Here is a 17,032-nt window from a genome sequence, read left to right as displayed (position 1 = left end):
GTTCCTAAGTGTGCTGGGACTTGTAGTCTCAAGGTGAATGTTCTTGCAATTTCAACAGATGACGATAGATGACAATATTGTCCAACATTTTATGCAAGCACAGTATATTGCATTTGTGATCTTTAGCATTTAGGATTATAGTATATAATTCAAGGCCTCTTCGCTCTTTCTCTCCTAGACAACGGCTTTTATTTTATTTTTTATTTTGCAAAGGGTAAAATCTACAAAACGCAGTTCACTCTCGCTCCATCTTCGCCCACTGCCGGTTACTGGGCTTTCCTGTCATCACCATATTTGGTCGTGAGTGGAAACGTCAGCCGGATGCATCACATTTATACATCCGGTGAAATATCTTGCTCGTTGTTATATGTGTAACGAAATGTTACATGACCTGCTTCGAATTGAGGATTTTGCCATGACATGACCATTCTACAAAATGTCGAGAATAGGACGTGTTTTGTCTAGTTCGTCACAATATTCTCTGTGTCGTAGGATTGTGATTGATGGTATCAAGACAAAGCTGAGGTATGTACAATATGAGAAATATAGCCAGATAGCTATTTATGTTCACTTTAATGGACAGTGAGTGGTTCAATGACAATGAGTCAAACCTGACAGAGGCAAGCTAGCAAAGTAGTACACATTTGGTTCAGGTTTTAAAATCATCACTCGCATGAGTGTTCCCAATGTACTGTTATTGGTTATTTGACCTTCCGATTTGACTTGGGAGCTCTATTGGAGCTTCCGGCACCTCATATTTGATCAGTTAGGCGTGATTTACGCATTAGTTAACAGGGATTTCTAGTTAGCTACATTTCCTGCGTCAGCACTATTGTATTGAATTCTATTTCTTGATATTTTGTAACAGTTGTCACTTTGGCTTTAAGTGTTTTTGTAGATTCTAAAAAGGTTGCTTTCCTTTTTCTTTTGAGATTGAACCATATACGGACCCTCTGCTTGACCTCCCATTGCCTGGCTAAATCAAAGAAACCAGCAGATGAGGATGACGAGGAGTTTAGTCAACCCATCAAGTTCTCTAGCAGTAAAGCCAGTCACAAGACTTGGAATGTAGACCAGTCCCTGGGAAGCAAGTATCAGCGGCCGTGGTGGAAAGTCCTCCCCATCAGTCTCTTAGGGGTGAGCTTCTTGCTGTGGTGCGCACTGAGGGGCGAGACGGTTATTGATGAACAGCTTGAGAAGAATCTCTATGAACAGTTACCTGGCTTACTCTCAGATGAAGAACAAAGCAAATCTAGATAATATTGTGCAATTAAAAAAATGTATAATTTAAGACTATTAATTTGAGCTAGATTAGGCCATGTCTATGGTATGCACAATTGGTGTATGCTTCCAGGCCGATGGGCAATGTTCATAAGATGTATTGTAATGTTCTGGCTATTGTCCACCTGTGTCCATAAGTGCAGAGGCTCAAAAGTTATGGTCCAAAATCCAATTGTCATTACATTGTTCATCAAGATTAGACTATCTATGATGAACATTTAGTTGTCAGAATGGTGTGAAGGTAACATTGATGCAGTTTATACTTGACATACAGGCGCCATTACCAAGCCTCTGCAGAATGACATGTATACTAAGCAAATCTGAGTGAAATGAACCAAGTTGTTACATTGAATGATGTTTTGCAGATGCAGAAATGTAATCGTAGTTCATGTATTTGAAGAAATGCCTTTAGTAGAGCCACTTGTTTTAACCTCTGGTTTTTAAATGTTCTTTAACTGAGCATGTTTGCTTTGTATAAGTAATTTTGCTTGAATTAAAATGGCCTCAATTTAGTCCTAATTACCAGTTTAGGTATACATTTCCATCCAATTGGCGACAGAGGTTTGTGCAACTATTCTATAATCTCAATTTTCCCCACCAGAGGTGGGGAAATTCAAGCTTCCACATACCAAAAAGTTTAGGGGGATCCATCACATTTTCAACTGATTGTTTTGTCAAACATGCTCACTCTGGTTTTTGCGCATGCTCGCCAATAATGAAAAGTGTTGGCTATGGACAGGGTAGGGATTACAAAAACGCCAACTATAATCCGTTACATTACCAGCAAAAATATTGTATTCAGATTACTTTTGAAAAACTAGATTCAAGAACTACTTTTCAATTCAAAGGATGTTTGCAAAAAATATTTTTCTCAATTAAATTTAAATCGGCATCGAAAAAGCACATTTTAATTTTTTGCACCTGAGCGAGTCTGACACACATGTGTTTGGTTCGCGGGAAAAGAGCAGGAATATGCATTTGTAGGCTACAGCCTGTTATGTTTGTTCCTTATGACAAACCGGGGCATAGGTTTTACGTTTAATGAATTTACTTCAGCTGGAAAACTCCATGTTTAGCCATGCAAGGCATTCCTTAACCATCTGCCTCCCGCATAGCCTGCTGGGTAACGTAGTCTTAACACACAGCCCAGGGTGTCTTCCGATGGTGCGACTGCGGCATCCAAAGATTATCCAACTGCAATAAACGCTTGGCGGTAAGGATGACAAGTGTAGTCTAAGGCGATACCGATATCACTTGATCGATTTAGCACACTGCACTCTGCTTTAGCTATTTGCGCCTTATGGATTGTGGTTGGCGGTTCACAAATCTAAATGTCTTTAAACCCAATGTTTGAATTCGATCACTGAACTGCCTCTTATACCAGTGACAAAAGCGCTCTTGCAACAGCTGAACAGTGCGGATCCCAGCATATTGAATGAGGCTTTTATTGCTCAAATTCATGCAGATAAATTCCGTAGGCCAAACAGACACATTTGATACTTATTACATTGCTTCTTTAATGCCCCGAGACTCCATGAGAACCTAAAAGCTTGTTTGAATGTTTATCAACATTGAAATGTAAACAAGTCCTGTATAGCCTAAACGTGGTTAAAACAATGTTGATATCATGGATGGTCAATCCTTGCGTCCATAGCTTTGTTTATATGAGCCGGGTTCCATTTCTAGGGCTATCCCTGTTTTCTACCGAAGAGGCGGGGCGTCCATTTTGTATCTGCCCTTTATACAGCTGCTTATTTTTAAAAAATGTCGCCAACAAAAAGCATGCACTTGCTATGGGCATAATGTAACATGGCATTCATTTTCACATGTGTAGAGAACTTAATTTGCCTTTAACCTCAATGCTATTCGACGCAGTAACTTACGTAGCATATCGCATGTTTACAGCAACGTGGTTTAACCTCATGCGTAAACGAGTTCAACGCATTTGTCGCAAGTCGTTGGCCTAACCGAATGAATTGAAACAAATTAACCCGTTCACGGCAAGTTCCGTATTAGCAGGTTTTACTTTCGGTTTGGTACACCAGATGAAAGTATTTTTGGTTATGGGAAATAATGCTTTACACTTTTCAAAACAGAAATTGGGTGAATTTAGAATCTCAGCAACCAGGAAATTGCTGAGCGATTACATTTAATAGACACACCATGTCAAAGAAATTGTAAATGTGCAACTCTACAGAATTAACGTTACAACGCCTGGTCAATGTCTACTATCCCCCACTCAAGGTATACCAAGAAAGTACACTGTCAGCCCAGAATGTCCATAAAGGAGGGGGTAATAAACCAAACATGAGGTAGTGGAAAGTTTATTTACAATAAATGGCCAAAATGAGATTAAAACAGTTCTACGCCACATGACTCATGCACATTACAAGATGACCTGAAGGTATCAACCATTTCTAAAATACACTTTCAAAACCTGAGAGGTTAGGAATGTTTGGCAAGACACTTGCTACTTCTGTACTATAAATCACAAGCCTTTATCCTACCAATGAGACATTACAAAATTAATTGAAACTAGTACATACTAATTCATAGTTCAGAGAAAACACAGCCCCAACCATGCCCGCCCACCTAGTTACCCTCCAAAGAGGGAGTTCAAAAAGTGTTCATATTATGCACGCTCGCCTCGGATTCGCCTGGCCAGCTGAATGTCTTTGGGCATGATTGTGACCCTCTTGGCATGGATGGCACACAGGTTGGTGTCCTCAAACAGGCCAACAAGGTATGCTTCACTGGCTTCCTGTAATTGGAGAAAACAAGCATTTCTCAGAAAAGTAACAATTACATCTTAATTTAAAGGGATACTTGGATTTTTTAATGTGCTCTTTAATTCCCGAGTCAGATTAATTTGTAGAGACTATTTTTATGTTCCAGTATGAAGGAAGTTTTGCGAGCTAATGCTAACTAGCCTTAGTGCTATGACTGGAAGTCTATGGTACCTGCTAGCATGCTCCCGAAGTATCCCTTTTAGTGCAGCAGCAAACCATTACAAGCAAGTCCACACACGCTCACCACTTTGCTTGGTCCAACACTTTAACATGGGTAATTCTAAAATTAAACCCCATGTGACTAAACCCAACAAACTCAATCTGTTCCAATCCAAATCATAAAGTTCACTTGCCTGCAGAGCGCCAATGGCTGCACTCTGGAAGCGGAGGTCAGTCTTGAAGTCCTGGGCAATTTCACGGACCAGACGCTGGAAGGGCAGCTTCCTGATCAGCAGCTCAGTGGATTTCTGGTACCTACGGATTTCTCTCAGAGCCACTGTACCCGGCCTACACAACACATTTAAAATAAGTATCTGCAGGCCAGTCAACATTTGCCCAGAAGTCCAACACTGCAGAAAATCGAGAAGGTCCAGGTGAAGTGTTACCTGTATCTGTGAGGCTTCTTCACACCGCCAGTAGATGGTGCGCTTTTCCTTGCAGCCTTGGTGGCCAGCTGTTTCCTGGGCGCTTTTCCGCCAGTGGATTTACGGGCGGTCTGCTTAGTACGTGCCATGGCTTACTTGACTACTGAAAATACATCAAATTCAAATGTGTAAGGAACAAGGTGGCAATAGTATTAAAGTAAGCGCAATATGATCCTTAGTCAAGGTTACTGAAGGCCAGAAAATTGACCCGTTGAGACCTGGCTAGTGTGGGTGCACTAGATTATTCCAGTAAAAAGGTATCAATTGGCATGCACCTACAGTCAATACCGACAATGGACTAATATTAGCTTCATACGGGCCTTATACTAACGCCGCCAAGCTAGCTACTGCAGCTAGTAGGAAACGACAGCCATAATAGAAGAAAATAAAGCACCAAAATGACAAATCGACATCGGCATTGTGTAGTTCCATAATAACGTTCTGTGGAAAATAATTGTAATCGTGTGGAATGTGCGATAACTAGATATCCACTTGATAACTGGCAAGTCGGCTAGCCAGGAACAGGACATGGTTGAACACACTGGAAGCAGGGCGCCAACTATCTGAACCAATGGCGGGTCAATTGAAACTAACGTTAGCTATGTAAAATGTCTAGTTAGGATAGCTAACTACCCACGGCGTGGTACTAAAACTACCATCAAAATCAGTAATTAACTACTCATTACTAGATTGTTAAGGGCAAACCAAACTGAACGCTAGTTCAGAAATGTGCGCACCAACTACTGTTAATCTGCTATTCAAGCCACCATTACGCGGCTTGTAACCTACACGTTTCGTTTATCTTCAAAGATGCTAGGCAGCTGCCCATTTTGTAACATGGCGCCTACAACGAGGAATCATATTCCCATTGCCACACAATGGCCTTCAAGGCCTAGTTGAAGTAAATTACCTTACTCAGCGAAAATCGTAGAACACACAACACAATCAAAACGAGTCGCTTGAATGTCGCAAATCGTAAACATTAAAACACGTTATGCTTGGTAGGTACTGTAGTTAACTGTCGAGACAAACTAGTTCTGTTTTACAGTAACGTTGGCTAGCTAACAACAAAACCTCGCTTGATAGATTTGGGTACCTACATAATAGCAAAACGAACATTGACATAAAACGAACATTGACATGAACCACACACCGTATTAATTTGATAAAATCTTATCTAGCTACCTCTGTGACCAAAACAGACGTTCAAATGTTTTTCAAATGCCGTCTTCTACCGCTTCGGTGACTGTTCGTTAAGGGGAAACCGCACATTCTATTTATACTTTTTTTGTCTGATTTGTAGACCTGCCCACAAACATCAGCGAAACGCTTTGTATTGGTCAAACCACAATGACGCAGTCTTCTTTACAAATTGAATCAAATTTCTAACAAGTTTATCCAAGCGAAGTGTGAGACTCGTTTAATGATAAACAACATACCGGTAAACAAATTAAACGTAACACTTTAGTTAATTTTCAATCTAGAAAGTGGCATCTGGCAACAACAAAAATATGAAAAGCGGAACCAAAAGTATTTAGAAACTTTGCCGGTTCGGAATAACGATGGACGTGTACACAATGCTTGATACAGGCCCGGTTCATACATAGCCACAGTTAGGATTAGTCACACATGTATTTGATACAGCTCAGTGATGCATGCCTGTCGTTTCGAAGAAAGTCTGCCAAACATTTTTATTTGGTTGCTTGATATAGCGTTGTGAATCTTTTCAAAGGTGAGCATAAAGGCCTTTTCTCACCAGGTCCGTTAAAAATAAAAAATACGACGCCATTCACACCAATTGTGAAATATCGTCCTGCTGCAATCCGGCCATTATTTATTCGAAACAGGTTTGATTTTTGCGTATTTTCTCTTTCCCCAAAAATATGTTGACCAATAGGAATTGTTTTCAGGGACACGTGATCTTTATCACAAAGGTAAACTTGTCTGACAGACTGATCGTGTTCGTGTCTCAGCACAGGGAAGTATATGATAAACAGCATGTAAACTTTTGCTTGTTTTATTTTTTTTTTAAACCCAATCATCATTTGACAAACTGATTCTAAGTAACTGTAACATATACAATTGTGTCTAGACATGGCAACGCAAGCACATTGAGGGAAGCGCAGGAAACTGCTTCCCAGCGAGCATTGCCTACACTCAGCAGCCGTAGCCAGGTAGACCTAGATAGACCTAGAGCTATAGGCTAAGCTTGGTGTTATATCATTAGCCTATATCGTAATAAACAACAATTCGTACAAAAAACGCAACAGACTTGGTGAATAAGGGCCTTAGGGGTGCAAAAACAATACTTTGATCATCCGCTAGTTAAACTTTATGTCATGTTCAGCTATGTCATGATGCCATGTTCAGCTTTGGCATAATATTTCTGCAGCAATCTACATCTCATTTGAGAGAAACAGAAGTTATATGAGTGTCTTCAGAGTTGTCATCTGGAAATAGCTGGTGCTGAGTGAATCATGACAGAGCATAAGACACTGGTCATAGGTAGGACACAAGTCATTACAAGAAATTCCTTTACATTATTATGCATTGTAGGATGTTTTAATACTGTGTCTCTGCATGTGCTTGTATTTGTGTCAATGTTTTGGAGCAGACTTTGAGCCTCGGGTGAATGACACTGCCCAAGGTGAACAGAACCAACAAAGCAGAACAAAGAAACAACTCTGGGTACGCAGTGAAAACTCTTTCACTTTCAACTTCTTCCCTGATGGTGCACCAGCAGCACAGGGGGCAGAAACTGCCCTTTCAGATGTGAAACACCAGTTTGCAGGATTACAGACAAAAACATCCACCGCTTCTACAGAACAGGGTTCTGGTTTTGCATTCAACTTCCAAATCCCTGTTAGTATACCAGGGGAGATGGAGAAAGAAATTGGCACACCAGTACCCTCAGGGGCTGTAGCTCTGAAAGAGCCCAAAGAGGAAAAGCCTCAGGGCCAGAACGCTCAACAAGTAATTAAAGCACCTGAGCCAATCACATCTTCTAAAGCCAAGAAAAATAAGAAATCTGGTCATAAGAAAATTGCCAGCGAAGGACAGCAAAAACAGATGACAAACTTGACAGACACAGAAGGGACTCGTGGGGAGGATGGCACAATGCTGGTGGGTGATGGTGTTGTTTGAATTTAATATTTACATTCGATTCAGTGTGGCTGGTGTATATCAGTTCAACTTTTGGTTGTATTTTTCAGACTACAGAACAGCAGCTGAAAAGAGAGCTGGACTGGTGCATTGAGCAGCTGGAGTTGGGCATGGCTACTCTGAAGGCTACGCCAAAACAGAGTGGGTGTAGTTTAGACTCTATAATCCAGTTGATCTCTGAAGTGTACGATAAACAGTATATTCAAATGTGAGATGTTCATAAAGTGAATAAGTAGATTGTTATGAGATGCATAAAAAGTTTGATGTGGGATTATATCTTGAGTCTTTGCTGTCTGTAGAGGAGGAGGCCTCTCGTGCCCTTAAGACGCTGCGCAGCTCCAAAGCCCCCCTGGCAAAGAAGAGGCAGGTGATGAGGGCCATGTCTGGGGACTACAGGAAGAAGATGGAGGAGGAGAAGCACAAGCAGTTCAAATTGATTCATGCTGGTGAGTGGAGCGAGAGAGAAAGTCAGATATTAGTACAAATCACATTTTATTGGTCACATACACATATTTCGCAGATGTTATTGCAGGTGTATTGAAATCCTTGTGTTCCTAGCACCAGCAGTGCAGTAATATCTAACGATACAGCAAGACACATAGAAGTTCACATTTAAACAGGCTTGAAGTGAAAAAAATAAACATGCAGCTTACACTAAAGTCAGACCAGAAATACTGCAAATGATGATAGATATAAATATGTGGCAACTAAGTATTTATCTTTTTATATTGCAGCAATGACATCGGCTCAGGTCAAAGTAGTGGCAGACCCTGCTAAGAAGTCTATTTTCCACAGGAAAGCGGAAGGTAGAACAGAGACTCTACCCTTAAAATTAAATGCAAAGAGTCAACAAGAGAATTTACAGGCACAGACTCCAAACACAAGTGTGCTGAACCAGGAGAACTCAACTTTTGTCTTCACTCCTGCTAATGAAGAGTTCTGCTTTAACTTCCTCTGATTTGCTCTGGGGAAGTATTTGCTCAAGAAATCAGTCTTACTCTATTGAGGAATACAAATGAAGCCATTTTTAAAGTTCTTTGCTTGAATGCTCTCCATCTGAATAATGGTTTCGGTTGATTATAATGCTTTTGGTTGTGGTTTGATTAAGTATTGTAAACCTTTTGATTAATAAAATTGATTATTTGGGTAAATATCTGCATCACGCATGAATTCATTGAAGTTACATCAATCTACGACCATCTCTACATTTATTGAAACTGAAAGGTTAGCATTGTCCAGCAACAATGGTCTTGAGTTCAGGAGGGAGAACAACGTTACAAATGTGCCCATGGGGCAGCTTCAGTGTGTACTATTTCATGCCATAGTTTCTCTTGCTTCTTATTTTGTGTATCTCTATCAATCAAATACTGTATGACTGGGGTAAATATAATGTACATGAGGTTCAAAAAGTCTTGACTGGGGAGAGTTTCCACAAAACCCTGACTGTTTCTGGAGCTAGGAATCATGGGAAATGAAGTTACCCACCCAAATGTTTACTTTAGGCATTAAGTTCTCAAAGAAAAATGACTACAACTACCAGGAATATTGACTGCACAACTTTGGGCAGTCACCCGAGCAAATGTAATTGTAACACAAGCAAACGAGAAGTCTTGAAGACTAGGCAACTGAAGAAAAACTCGTTTTTACGGTAAGTTTAAATGCTTAAACTATTGCTTAATATAACGGTTGTTTCTTCTGTCCAACAGCTCTGTTAGTTTTTTAATTTATGCGTGTGATTCTATATTAAAATGGCTAGATAAGCTAGCTAACGTTAACGTAGCTAGTTAGCTGTTGTTCGCACCATCCAAAAAGGGGCTACAAATGTGCTTAGCCTGTTTTCTTAGCTAGCTACATGACAATGACAGAAGAGTTGGCTACAACACACATAGTATGAGACCAGGCCAAAGATTGCTCGCTGGAAAACATTTCTCCATGGCATCCTTTCTAAATTGGGTGTCTTATGTGCAGATTACAGCCGTGCAGTGGGAGCTTGCCTGGTCTGGGTTGAGAATGTCAGAGTTGAGCGACGAGGCGAGTGAATCGGAGCAGTTTGGTGTCAGTCTCTCCCTGTGGCTAGGGGACATTAACACTTTAGTACGACCTGAGGAATTGGATGTTCCCCTCGACCTCCACACCGCCTGCTCTATTGGCCAGTATGATGTGGTATCAGAGTGTATTAAAAAGTGAGTACCTCATCAATTGTGTTTGTGAGAGAGACTGGACGCTTCTCAACACTCATTGATAGTAATTTCCTGCTATGTCTTTTTTAGAGGGGAGGTGAATTTGGACAGCAAGAACATTGGTGGCTGGACTCCCCTGATGTATTCCTCATATATTGGGCATGACAACATTGCTAATCTTTTGCTGGAGGCTGGAGTGAACGTTAATGCCACCACTGGCAAAGGTCTGACACCCCTTATGCTGGCAGCGAGCTGTGGAAATGAAAGCATTGCATACTTCCTTATACAGGTCAGATTTACTTTTCTGAATCAACAATTGTTCAAATTTTCACCATAAATAAACTTTAGTTTAGGTTTAATTAAGTGTAATGGGTGGTGGTGGTTTTATTGTACACTATGAAACAATTTCCTAATTGTTTTATCTCCCAAAAGCAAGGTGCTGAATTGGAGCTGAAGGACTCTCGAGGCTGGACAGCCCTGTACCACTGCACCAGCACTGGCCACCAGCAGATGGTCAAGTTCCTGTTGGATAGCAATGCCAATGTCAATGTGAGGTGAGTATCGTCAGTCAAATTAAGACAACCACAACCATCTATGTCCCACTATTCAATCATGAGGTGTGTAATGACACGTTTCTCACCTGCAGAGAGCCAGGGTCTGGCTTCACTCCGCTGATGGAGGCTGCTGCTTCTGGACATGAAATCATTGTACAATGCCTCCTTGACCATGTGAGTAGGTTTCCGTTTGCTAGTATTTACAGTACTGTCATTTTCATATTTTAGTCTCAAATACGTACCTGATGCAAATCTGTTGAAGGGGTACTAAACCTAGTTTGTACATGATAAATCTGGTCTCAGGGTGTCAAAGTAGATGAGCGGAACGCCAAAGGAGAGACCGCCCGTGCCCTCGCTATGATGTACGGCCACACAAAGATCGCCAGCCTCATTGACATGCGCTCTCCTAAAGCCAAAGCAGGTGCAGGGGAGGACTTGCATACTAAGAAGATTACTCTTTAAATCTGATACCTTTTTGTACCTCAACTTTTGGAACAATTGTGGTGGAGCAGTTTAGGTTCTCATTGCACCTACATTTGTCCCCCACAGGACACTTTGAGGACCTGAGCTCGTCAGAGGACTCTGACAGCAGTGCTCCCCCCAGACTGAGTCGCTTGAGTCGCAGCCGAGCCAAGGGCCCCAGCATCCACGATGGGCCTCAAGCCATCGCCAAATTCAGAGTGGGAGGCCCCAGCAAACACTCAGGTAGCGTTCTTTAGGTTACTTCTCTATTACAGCTGTATCTATTCCACAGAAGAAGTTGAAATGGTTGTGCTGAATCCAATTACTGCTCTGCTGCTAGATACTGTCCTGTTGGACCTTGTTTGATATAGCTATTATTCACATTCCTATAGAGCCAGCGGTTGCGCCCCCGGGATACATTGCATTCCGTGATGTCGGGGAGCAGAGTGAGGGCATGTGTTTCCGTGACGTCACCTCGCCTATCAACGAGCTGGACGGTCAGAGCAACAGCAGCAGAGGTATGGCTACATAGTTAAGCACACTTAACCGTTCACCTGTTCACTTATTTGTCACTAGATCGTCCTAGAACAGCAGCAACTTTACACGTTTCCTCTACACAGAAATACCAGTCTACACTTCTACCCATTCCGCCATGTTGCTAATCCAGCTGCTGTGATATTCCGCTATAGATGAGAGCCCCTTCTTTGATAACGACATGCCCACCATGAGGAGCAGCAGTAGCAGCAGCGAGGGACTTCCCCGCGTGATCGGACTTAGCCGGGAGGGCTCGCTGGAGAGTAACGAGGTAACCACACACGGCACGGTGACTGCACATTGACACATTCACATACCACAATGGTGATTCCATTGAGCCCTTTTGTCCTCCATTCACAATGTACCTTTGTCCTTTTTAGGACTCGGATCAGGCTAAAAAGAGCTGCTCCCGTCGCGCAAACAAGGGTCATCACGGTAAAGGCAAGGGTCGCCATGGTAGCAGCAGTGAAACGGTGCAGCCCGGTGGCCCAGGGAACTGTGGGATGCGCTCGCCTGTAGGTGGTCGTCCAAACTATGCAGGTCCCAAGGCACGTGTCAGTGTTGTTGGATCACTATACATTCATGAATATTTCATGCTGTTCAGTGAGTTCTGTTGTGTTTTTCCCTCGAGCAGTGTCTGATCTATACCTGACCTTTGACCCCTGCCCTCTTGTAGGATCTGGCTGAGTTCCTGGAGCAGATTGGCTTTTCCAAGTACCTCCCCCTGTTGGAGGAACAGGACATTGACCTAAGGATATTCCTCACCCTCACAGAGAATGACCTTAAGGAAGTGGGAATCACGTAAGTCGCCGTGGTCTCTCACGTACCTACCTTTGTCTCCGAAGCCCTCACTCGTAGTGTCTGTGACATATCCACATTCTATCGGCTACTGACTTTCTGTCCATCTCAGACTTACTCTAGGCACCATAGAATATCACACGTCTCTCCATTCTGATTGACTTAGTTTTCTCCACTGCAGGCTTTTTGGACCCAAGCGCAAGATGACCTCAGCGATTGCACGTTGGCACAGTAGTGCCCGGCCACCTAGTGATGCTCTGGAGCAGGCCTACGCTGACCAGCTGGAGGCTGAGATGCAGGAGATGGCCATTCAGCTACATAAGGTGTCTACACGATAAAGAAGCAAAAACTAACCAAAACCTTATTTCTAAACCATCGCTCCTCTCCTCCCCCAACCCCTCTTTCTCCTCTCTGGTGTAGCGGTGTGAGGAGGTGGAGGGCCTGCAGGGCCAGATGTCTCAGGAGAAAGAATTGCGCACAGTGATGGAGGGATGCCTGATGGAGTACAAGATGGCCTGGAGGAAGGTGCACACAGAGCTGGTAGACAACCACAGGCTGGCCCAGGACATGAATGCCGTGCTAGAAAAGGCCCGCGCCTGCCGCTGCGAGCTCCTGTCTCGCCTCAGTGCCGACGGCAACGGCAGTCCTTACCACGGCGACGGAAAACTGAAAGGCGATACTGGTGGAAAAGGTGGGTGGCCGTGAGCTGCATTGTTGGATGACGGGTCATTTGCATGGCCACAAAACCAAATATCCTTCTGCCACTCCTTTGGAAAGCAACTTATTATTTCTCTTCTCGTTCTTTCCCTCAGGTGGAGAAGGCTTGAAGTCCACCAGTATCTCGGAGTTAATGACAACGCTGGATTCGTATGAAGAGGAGCTAGGTAGGACAAACTATCACAGGTTTTCAAATCTATCCAGTGCTCGGATGCTAACCATTGTTATGAGAGCTACTGTTGTCTGAGTGTGTCTGGTTGTTTGATCCTGCCAGGGGAGACCCTCCAGGCTGTCCTGCAGAACCTGAGAAGACTGAGTGTCCCAGAGAAGGTCACAGACAGCTGGGAACAGCCTTAGGCAGTACTGGTGAGTGTCTGGGTGGGTATAGACGTTAGGTGCTAAAGCAAACCATCAACATGAATGGCTAACCATTCTTTAGGTAGCTAGGACCCAATCAACATGAGTAAGAAGTTCTGGGTCTCAATTCTGTCTTCAAAAGGCTTCCTGAAAATGCTGACGGAGGGTGAACATGCCACCCTGAACACACTCAATGGACTGGGAGTGGGCCAGACCAGCTGGCCTGAGGACCAGTGTTCCCAGGCGCTCCCGAATGGGACAGGGGTTGTGGCCTCTAGCCTGGCCAAAGATGGAAGAGGCCATTGGCAGCTACTGCAGGGATATGACAAACGGGCAAGGGCAGCTGTCCCTCACATGCCTGTGCTGGTGATGGTGGACTGCTTCAGTTGAATTAGGAGGTGCAGTCGGGGGAAAGCTGATAAACCAGCAAGGCTGTAGATCCTATACTATATGTATGAGACACATGCATGCTGTGATCAATGATGCAGCCAAACAAAATAAAGATCACTCATGTTTCTAACTAACCTGATTTTTGACATGAAGAGAATGAATGTACATGAATTGATCATTTTAGATTTTTAAAAAAATATGTTTTGTTGCATGTTAGTGTCGTCCTGCTGAATGTAACCTCCCTTGTTAATATTTCACCATGCCTGTGTTACTGTCTTCTATAATGTTTAACTGTGTTTTGTGGGATGTTTTATTTTTTTCAAACTTTCCATTTTATTGTTCATGTTCATATGTTAAGTATGACTTCAGTGAATGTCGTGTGTAATCAAAAGCGCAATAAATGTTGTCGTGGCAGTCTAAAACCTGTGCATTATTAGGTTAACTTTCCAGGCAATTTTATCTTAATGGTAATTTCTCAACATTGTAGTATACCAGTCTTACTTTCATTATTAATTACATGTTTAATTAAGGTGTAAGCACAATTTAGTCTAATCTATTCCTTTTCAAATTCTAGTTCCGTAAGCATTATGGCAATATGTCCCATTCAAAAGGTCACTCACTGACTGGATTATGATACAGCTGAGCTTCAAAATATTTTATTGCCATAGAAAACAGTGCTGGAGATTCCATATCTGATGAATAAAGGCCACATCATCAAGACCGACATCTTTATCGCTATTTATATACACAAATTATCCATTTAGAGTAAATTGTTCCACCCAGCTGAGCAATACACTGAATAAAAAATTTTACATTTCAGCAAATATACAGTACCAGTCAAAAGTTTGGGTTTTTCTTTATTTTTACTTGTCAACTTTGGAGAATAATAGTGAAGACGTCAACACTATGAAATAACACATGGAATCATGTAACCCCAAAAAGTGTTTGAAAAATCTAAAATATATTTGTTTTAAGTAGCTAGCCTTGATGACAGCTTTGCACACTCTTGGCATTCTCTCAACCAGCTTCATGAGGGAGTCACCTGGAATGCATTTCAATTAACAGGTGTGCCTTAAGTTAATTTGTGGAATTTGTTTCCTTTATGTGTTTGAGCCTATCAGTTGGGTTATGACAAGTTAGGGGTGGTATGCAGAAGATACAGACCAAGTCCATATTAGGGCAAGAACAGCTCAAATAAGCAAAGAGAAACGACAGTCCATAATTACTTTAAGACATGGTCTGTCAATCTGGAAAATTTCAAGAACGTTGGACGTTTTTTCAAGTGCAGTCGTAAAAACCAAGAGCTACGATAAAACTGGCTCTCATCAGGACTGCCACAGGAAAGGAAGACCCAGAGAAATCTGAAATTAACTGCATCTCAGCACCTCACAGAGTTCAAGTAACATACACATATCAACATCAACTGTTCAGAGGAGACTGTGTGAATCAGGCCTTCATGGTCAATTTGCTGCAAAGAAACCACTATAAGGACACCAATAATAAGAGACTTGCTTGGGCCAAGAAACACGAGCAATGGACATTAGACCGGTGGAAATCTGTCCTTTGGTCTGATGAGTCAAAATTTGAGATTTTGGGTTCCAACCGCCGTGTCTTTGTGAGACGCAGAGTAGGTCAACAGATGATCTCCGCATATGTGGTTCCCACAGTGAAGCATGGAAGAGGATCGATGGTGCTTTGCTGTAGACACAGTCTGATTTATTTTGAATTCAATGCACACTTAACCAGCATGGCTACCATAGCATTCTACAGCGATATGCCATCCCATCTGGTTTGCACTTAGTGGTACTATCATTTGTTTTTCAAACAGGACAATGACACAAAACACACGTCCTGGCTGTGTACGGGCTATTTGACCAAGGAGAGTGATGGAGTGCTGCATCAGATGACCTGGCCTCCACAACCCCCCAACCTCAACCCAATTGAGATGGTTTGGGAAGAGTTGAACCGCAGAGTGAAGGAATAGCAGCCAACAAGTGCTCAGCATATGAGGGAACTCCTTAAAAATGGTTGGAAAAGCATTCCAGGTGACTACCTCAATTAAGCTAGTTGAGTGTGCCAAGGGTGGCTACTTTTTAGAATATAAAATATATTTTGATTTGTTTTTGTTACTACATGATTCCATATGTGTTATTTCATAGTTTCGCTGTCTTCACTATTATTTTACAATGTAGAAAATAGTAAAAAATAAAGAAAACCCCTTGAATGAGTATGTGTCCAAACTTGGTACAGTACAGTGTGTATGTATGTACGTACACACACACACATATATATATATATATACAGTTGAAGTCTAAAGTTTACATACACTTAGGTTGGAGTCATTAACACTCGTTTTTCAACCACTCCACCAATTTCTTGATAACAAACTATTGTTTTGGCAAGTCAGTTAGGACATCTACTTTGTGCATGACAAGTCATTTTCCCAACAATTGCTTACAGACATATTATTTCACTGTATCACAATTCCAGTGGGTCAGAGGTTTACATACACTGAGTTGACTGCCTTTAAACAGCTTGGAAAATTCCAGAAAATGATGTCATGGCTTTGAAGCTTCTGATAGGCTAATTGACATAATTTGAGTCAATTGGAGGTGTACCTGTGGATGTATTTCAAGGCCTACTTTCAAACTCAGTGCCTCCTTGCTTGACATCACGGGAAAATCAAAAGAAAGCAGCCAAGACCTCAGAAAAAAATGTGTAGACCTCCACAAGTCTGGTTCATCCCTGGGAGCAATTTCCAAAAGCCTGAAGGTACCACGTTCATCTGTACAAACAATAGTACGCAAGTATAAACACCATGGGACCACGCAGCCGTCATACCACTCAGGAAGGAGACATGTTCTGTCTCCTAGAGATGAACGTACTTTGGTGCGAAAAGTGCAAATCAATCCCAGAACAACAGCAAAGGACCTTGTGAAGATGCTGGAGGAAACAGGTACAAAAGTATCTATATCCACAGTAAAACAAGTCCTATAATCGACATAACCTGAAAGGCCGGTCAGCAAAGAAGAAGCCACTGATCCAAAACCGCCATAAAAAAGCCTGACTGGTTTGCAACTGCACCTGGGGACAAAGATCATACTTTTTGGAGAAATGTCCTCTGGTCTGATGAAACAAAAATAGAACTGTTTGGCCATAATGAC

The 17,032-nt window shown here is 42.2% G+C and overlaps 4 protein-coding genes across 11 annotated transcripts; 3 read left to right on the top strand and 1 right to left on the bottom strand.

The window, feature by feature from the left end:
* The first annotated feature begins 311 nt into the window (after positions 1-311).
* lg24h16orf91 (linkage group 24 C16orf91 homolog) lies at positions 312-1,800 on the top strand. Its single transcript, XM_024386836.2, has 2 exons — positions 312-525; positions 933-1,800. Exons 1-2 carry the CDS (start codon positions 437-439, stop codon positions 1,258-1,260), a joined length of 417 nt encoding a protein of 138 aa, XP_024242604.1. The 5' UTR covers positions 312-436; the 3' UTR covers positions 1,261-1,800.
* Positions 1,801-1,924: 124 nt separating this feature from the next.
* Positions 1,925-9,027, top strand: lg24h8orf33 (linkage group 24 C8orf33 homolog). Of its 5 annotated transcripts, none has more exons than XM_024386833.2 (6): positions 1,925-2,494; positions 7,107-7,219; positions 7,329-7,837; positions 7,927-8,017; positions 8,176-8,322; positions 8,611-9,027. In XM_024386833.2, exons 2-6 carry the CDS (start codon positions 7,192-7,194, stop codon positions 8,832-8,834), a joined length of 999 nt encoding a protein of 332 aa, XP_024242601.1. In that variant the 5' UTR covers positions 1,925-2,494; positions 7,107-7,191; the 3' UTR covers positions 8,835-9,027. The 5 variants fall into 5 exon arrangements, with proteins under 5 accessions (XP_024242601.1, XP_024242598.1, XP_024242599.1 ...); XM_024386830.2 differs by lacking the exon at positions 1,925-2,494 and adding an exon at positions 6,186-6,446; XM_024386831.2 differs by lacking the exon at positions 1,925-2,494 and adding an exon at positions 6,186-6,561.
* On the bottom strand, positions 3,590-6,024 carry h3f3d (H3 histone, family 3D). Of its 2 annotated transcripts, none has more exons than XM_024386839.2 (4): positions 5,900-6,024; positions 4,676-4,814; positions 4,424-4,577; positions 3,590-4,042 (listed from the first exon to the last, which is right to left on the bottom strand). In XM_024386839.2, exons 2-4 carry the CDS (start codon positions 4,801-4,803, stop codon positions 3,914-3,916), a joined length of 411 nt encoding a protein of 136 aa, XP_024242607.1. In that variant the 5' UTR covers positions 4,804-4,814; positions 5,900-6,024; the 3' UTR covers positions 3,590-3,913. The 2 variants fall into 2 exon arrangements, with proteins under 2 accessions (XP_024242607.1, XP_024242606.1); XM_024386838.2 differs by having other exon boundaries at positions 4,676-4,817; positions 5,900-6,017.
* Positions 9,028-9,414: 387 nt separating the features above from the next.
* On the top strand, positions 9,415-14,687 carry anks3 (ankyrin repeat and sterile alpha motif domain containing 3). 3 transcript variants are annotated; one of them, XM_024386826.1, is made up of 16 exons: positions 9,415-9,524; positions 9,845-10,059; positions 10,147-10,345; positions 10,489-10,610; positions 10,703-10,784; positions 10,914-11,031; positions 11,160-11,315; positions 11,465-11,590; positions 11,762-11,877; positions 11,987-12,121; positions 12,283-12,407; positions 12,586-12,727; positions 12,825-13,095; positions 13,217-13,288; positions 13,396-13,487; positions 13,621-14,687. In XM_024386826.1, exons 2-15 carry the CDS (start codon positions 9,887-9,889, stop codon positions 13,476-13,478), a joined length of 1,920 nt encoding a protein of 639 aa, XP_024242594.1. In that variant the 5' UTR covers positions 9,415-9,524; positions 9,845-9,886; the 3' UTR covers positions 13,479-13,487; positions 13,621-14,687. The 3 variants fall into 3 exon arrangements, with proteins under 3 accessions (XP_024242594.1, XP_024242591.1, XP_024242593.1); XM_024386823.1 differs by having other exon boundaries at positions 11,987-12,154; XM_024386825.1 differs by having other exon boundaries at positions 11,987-12,154; positions 13,396-13,499.
* The last annotated feature ends 2,345 nt before the right edge of the window (positions 14,688-17,032 follow it).

The sequence above is a fragment of the Oncorhynchus tshawytscha genome, linkage group LG24, assembly GCF_018296145.1.
Source record: "Oncorhynchus tshawytscha isolate Ot180627B linkage group LG24, Otsh_v2.0, whole genome shotgun sequence".
Taxonomy (NCBI): Eukaryota; Metazoa; Chordata; class Actinopteri; order Salmoniformes; family Salmonidae; genus Oncorhynchus; species Oncorhynchus tshawytscha.
This window is presented reverse-complemented; position numbering and strand designations above follow the sequence as displayed.

Coding starts and splice junctions, on each gene's coding strand:
- lg24h16orf91 (XM_024386836.2), top strand. CDS start 437: ATGTCGAGAATAGGACGTGTTTTGTCTAGTTCGTCACAATATTCTCTG. Junction 526..932: donor GGTATCAAGACAAAGCTGAG/GTATGTACAATA, acceptor TTTTCTTTTGAG/ATTGAACCATATACGGACCC.
- h3f3d (XM_024386839.2), bottom strand. CDS start 4,803: ATGGCACGTACTAAGCAGACCGCCCGTAAATCCACTGGCGGAAAAGCG. Junction 4,578..4,675: donor AAGAAGCCTCACAGATACAG/GTAACACTTCAC, acceptor TGTGTTGTGTAG/GCCGGGTACAGTGGCTCTGA. Junction 4,043..4,423: donor CAGCCATTGGCGCTCTGCAG/GCAAGTGAACTT, acceptor CTCCAATTACAG/GAAGCCAGTGAAGCATACCT.
- lg24h8orf33 (XM_024386833.2), top strand. CDS start 7,192: ATGACAGAGCATAAGACACTGGTCATAG. Junction 7,220..7,328: donor GCATAAGACACTGGTCATAG/GTAGGACACAAG, acceptor GTTTTGGAGCAG/ACTTTGAGCCTCGGGTGAAT. Junction 8,323..8,610: donor GTTCAAATTGATTCATGCTG/GTGAGTGGAGCG, acceptor TTTATATTGCAG/CAATGACATCGGCTCAGGTC.
- anks3 (XM_024386823.1), top strand. CDS start 9,887: ATGTCAGAGTTGAGCGACGAGGCGAGTGAATCGGAGCAGTTTGGTGTC. Junction 10,346..10,488: donor TTGCATACTTCCTTATACAG/GTCAGATTTACT, acceptor ATCTCCCAAAAG/CAAGGTGCTGAATTGGAGCT. Junction 12,728..12,824: donor TGGCCATTCAGCTACATAAG/GTGTCTACACGA, acceptor TCTCTGGTGTAG/CGGTGTGAGGAGGTGGAGGG.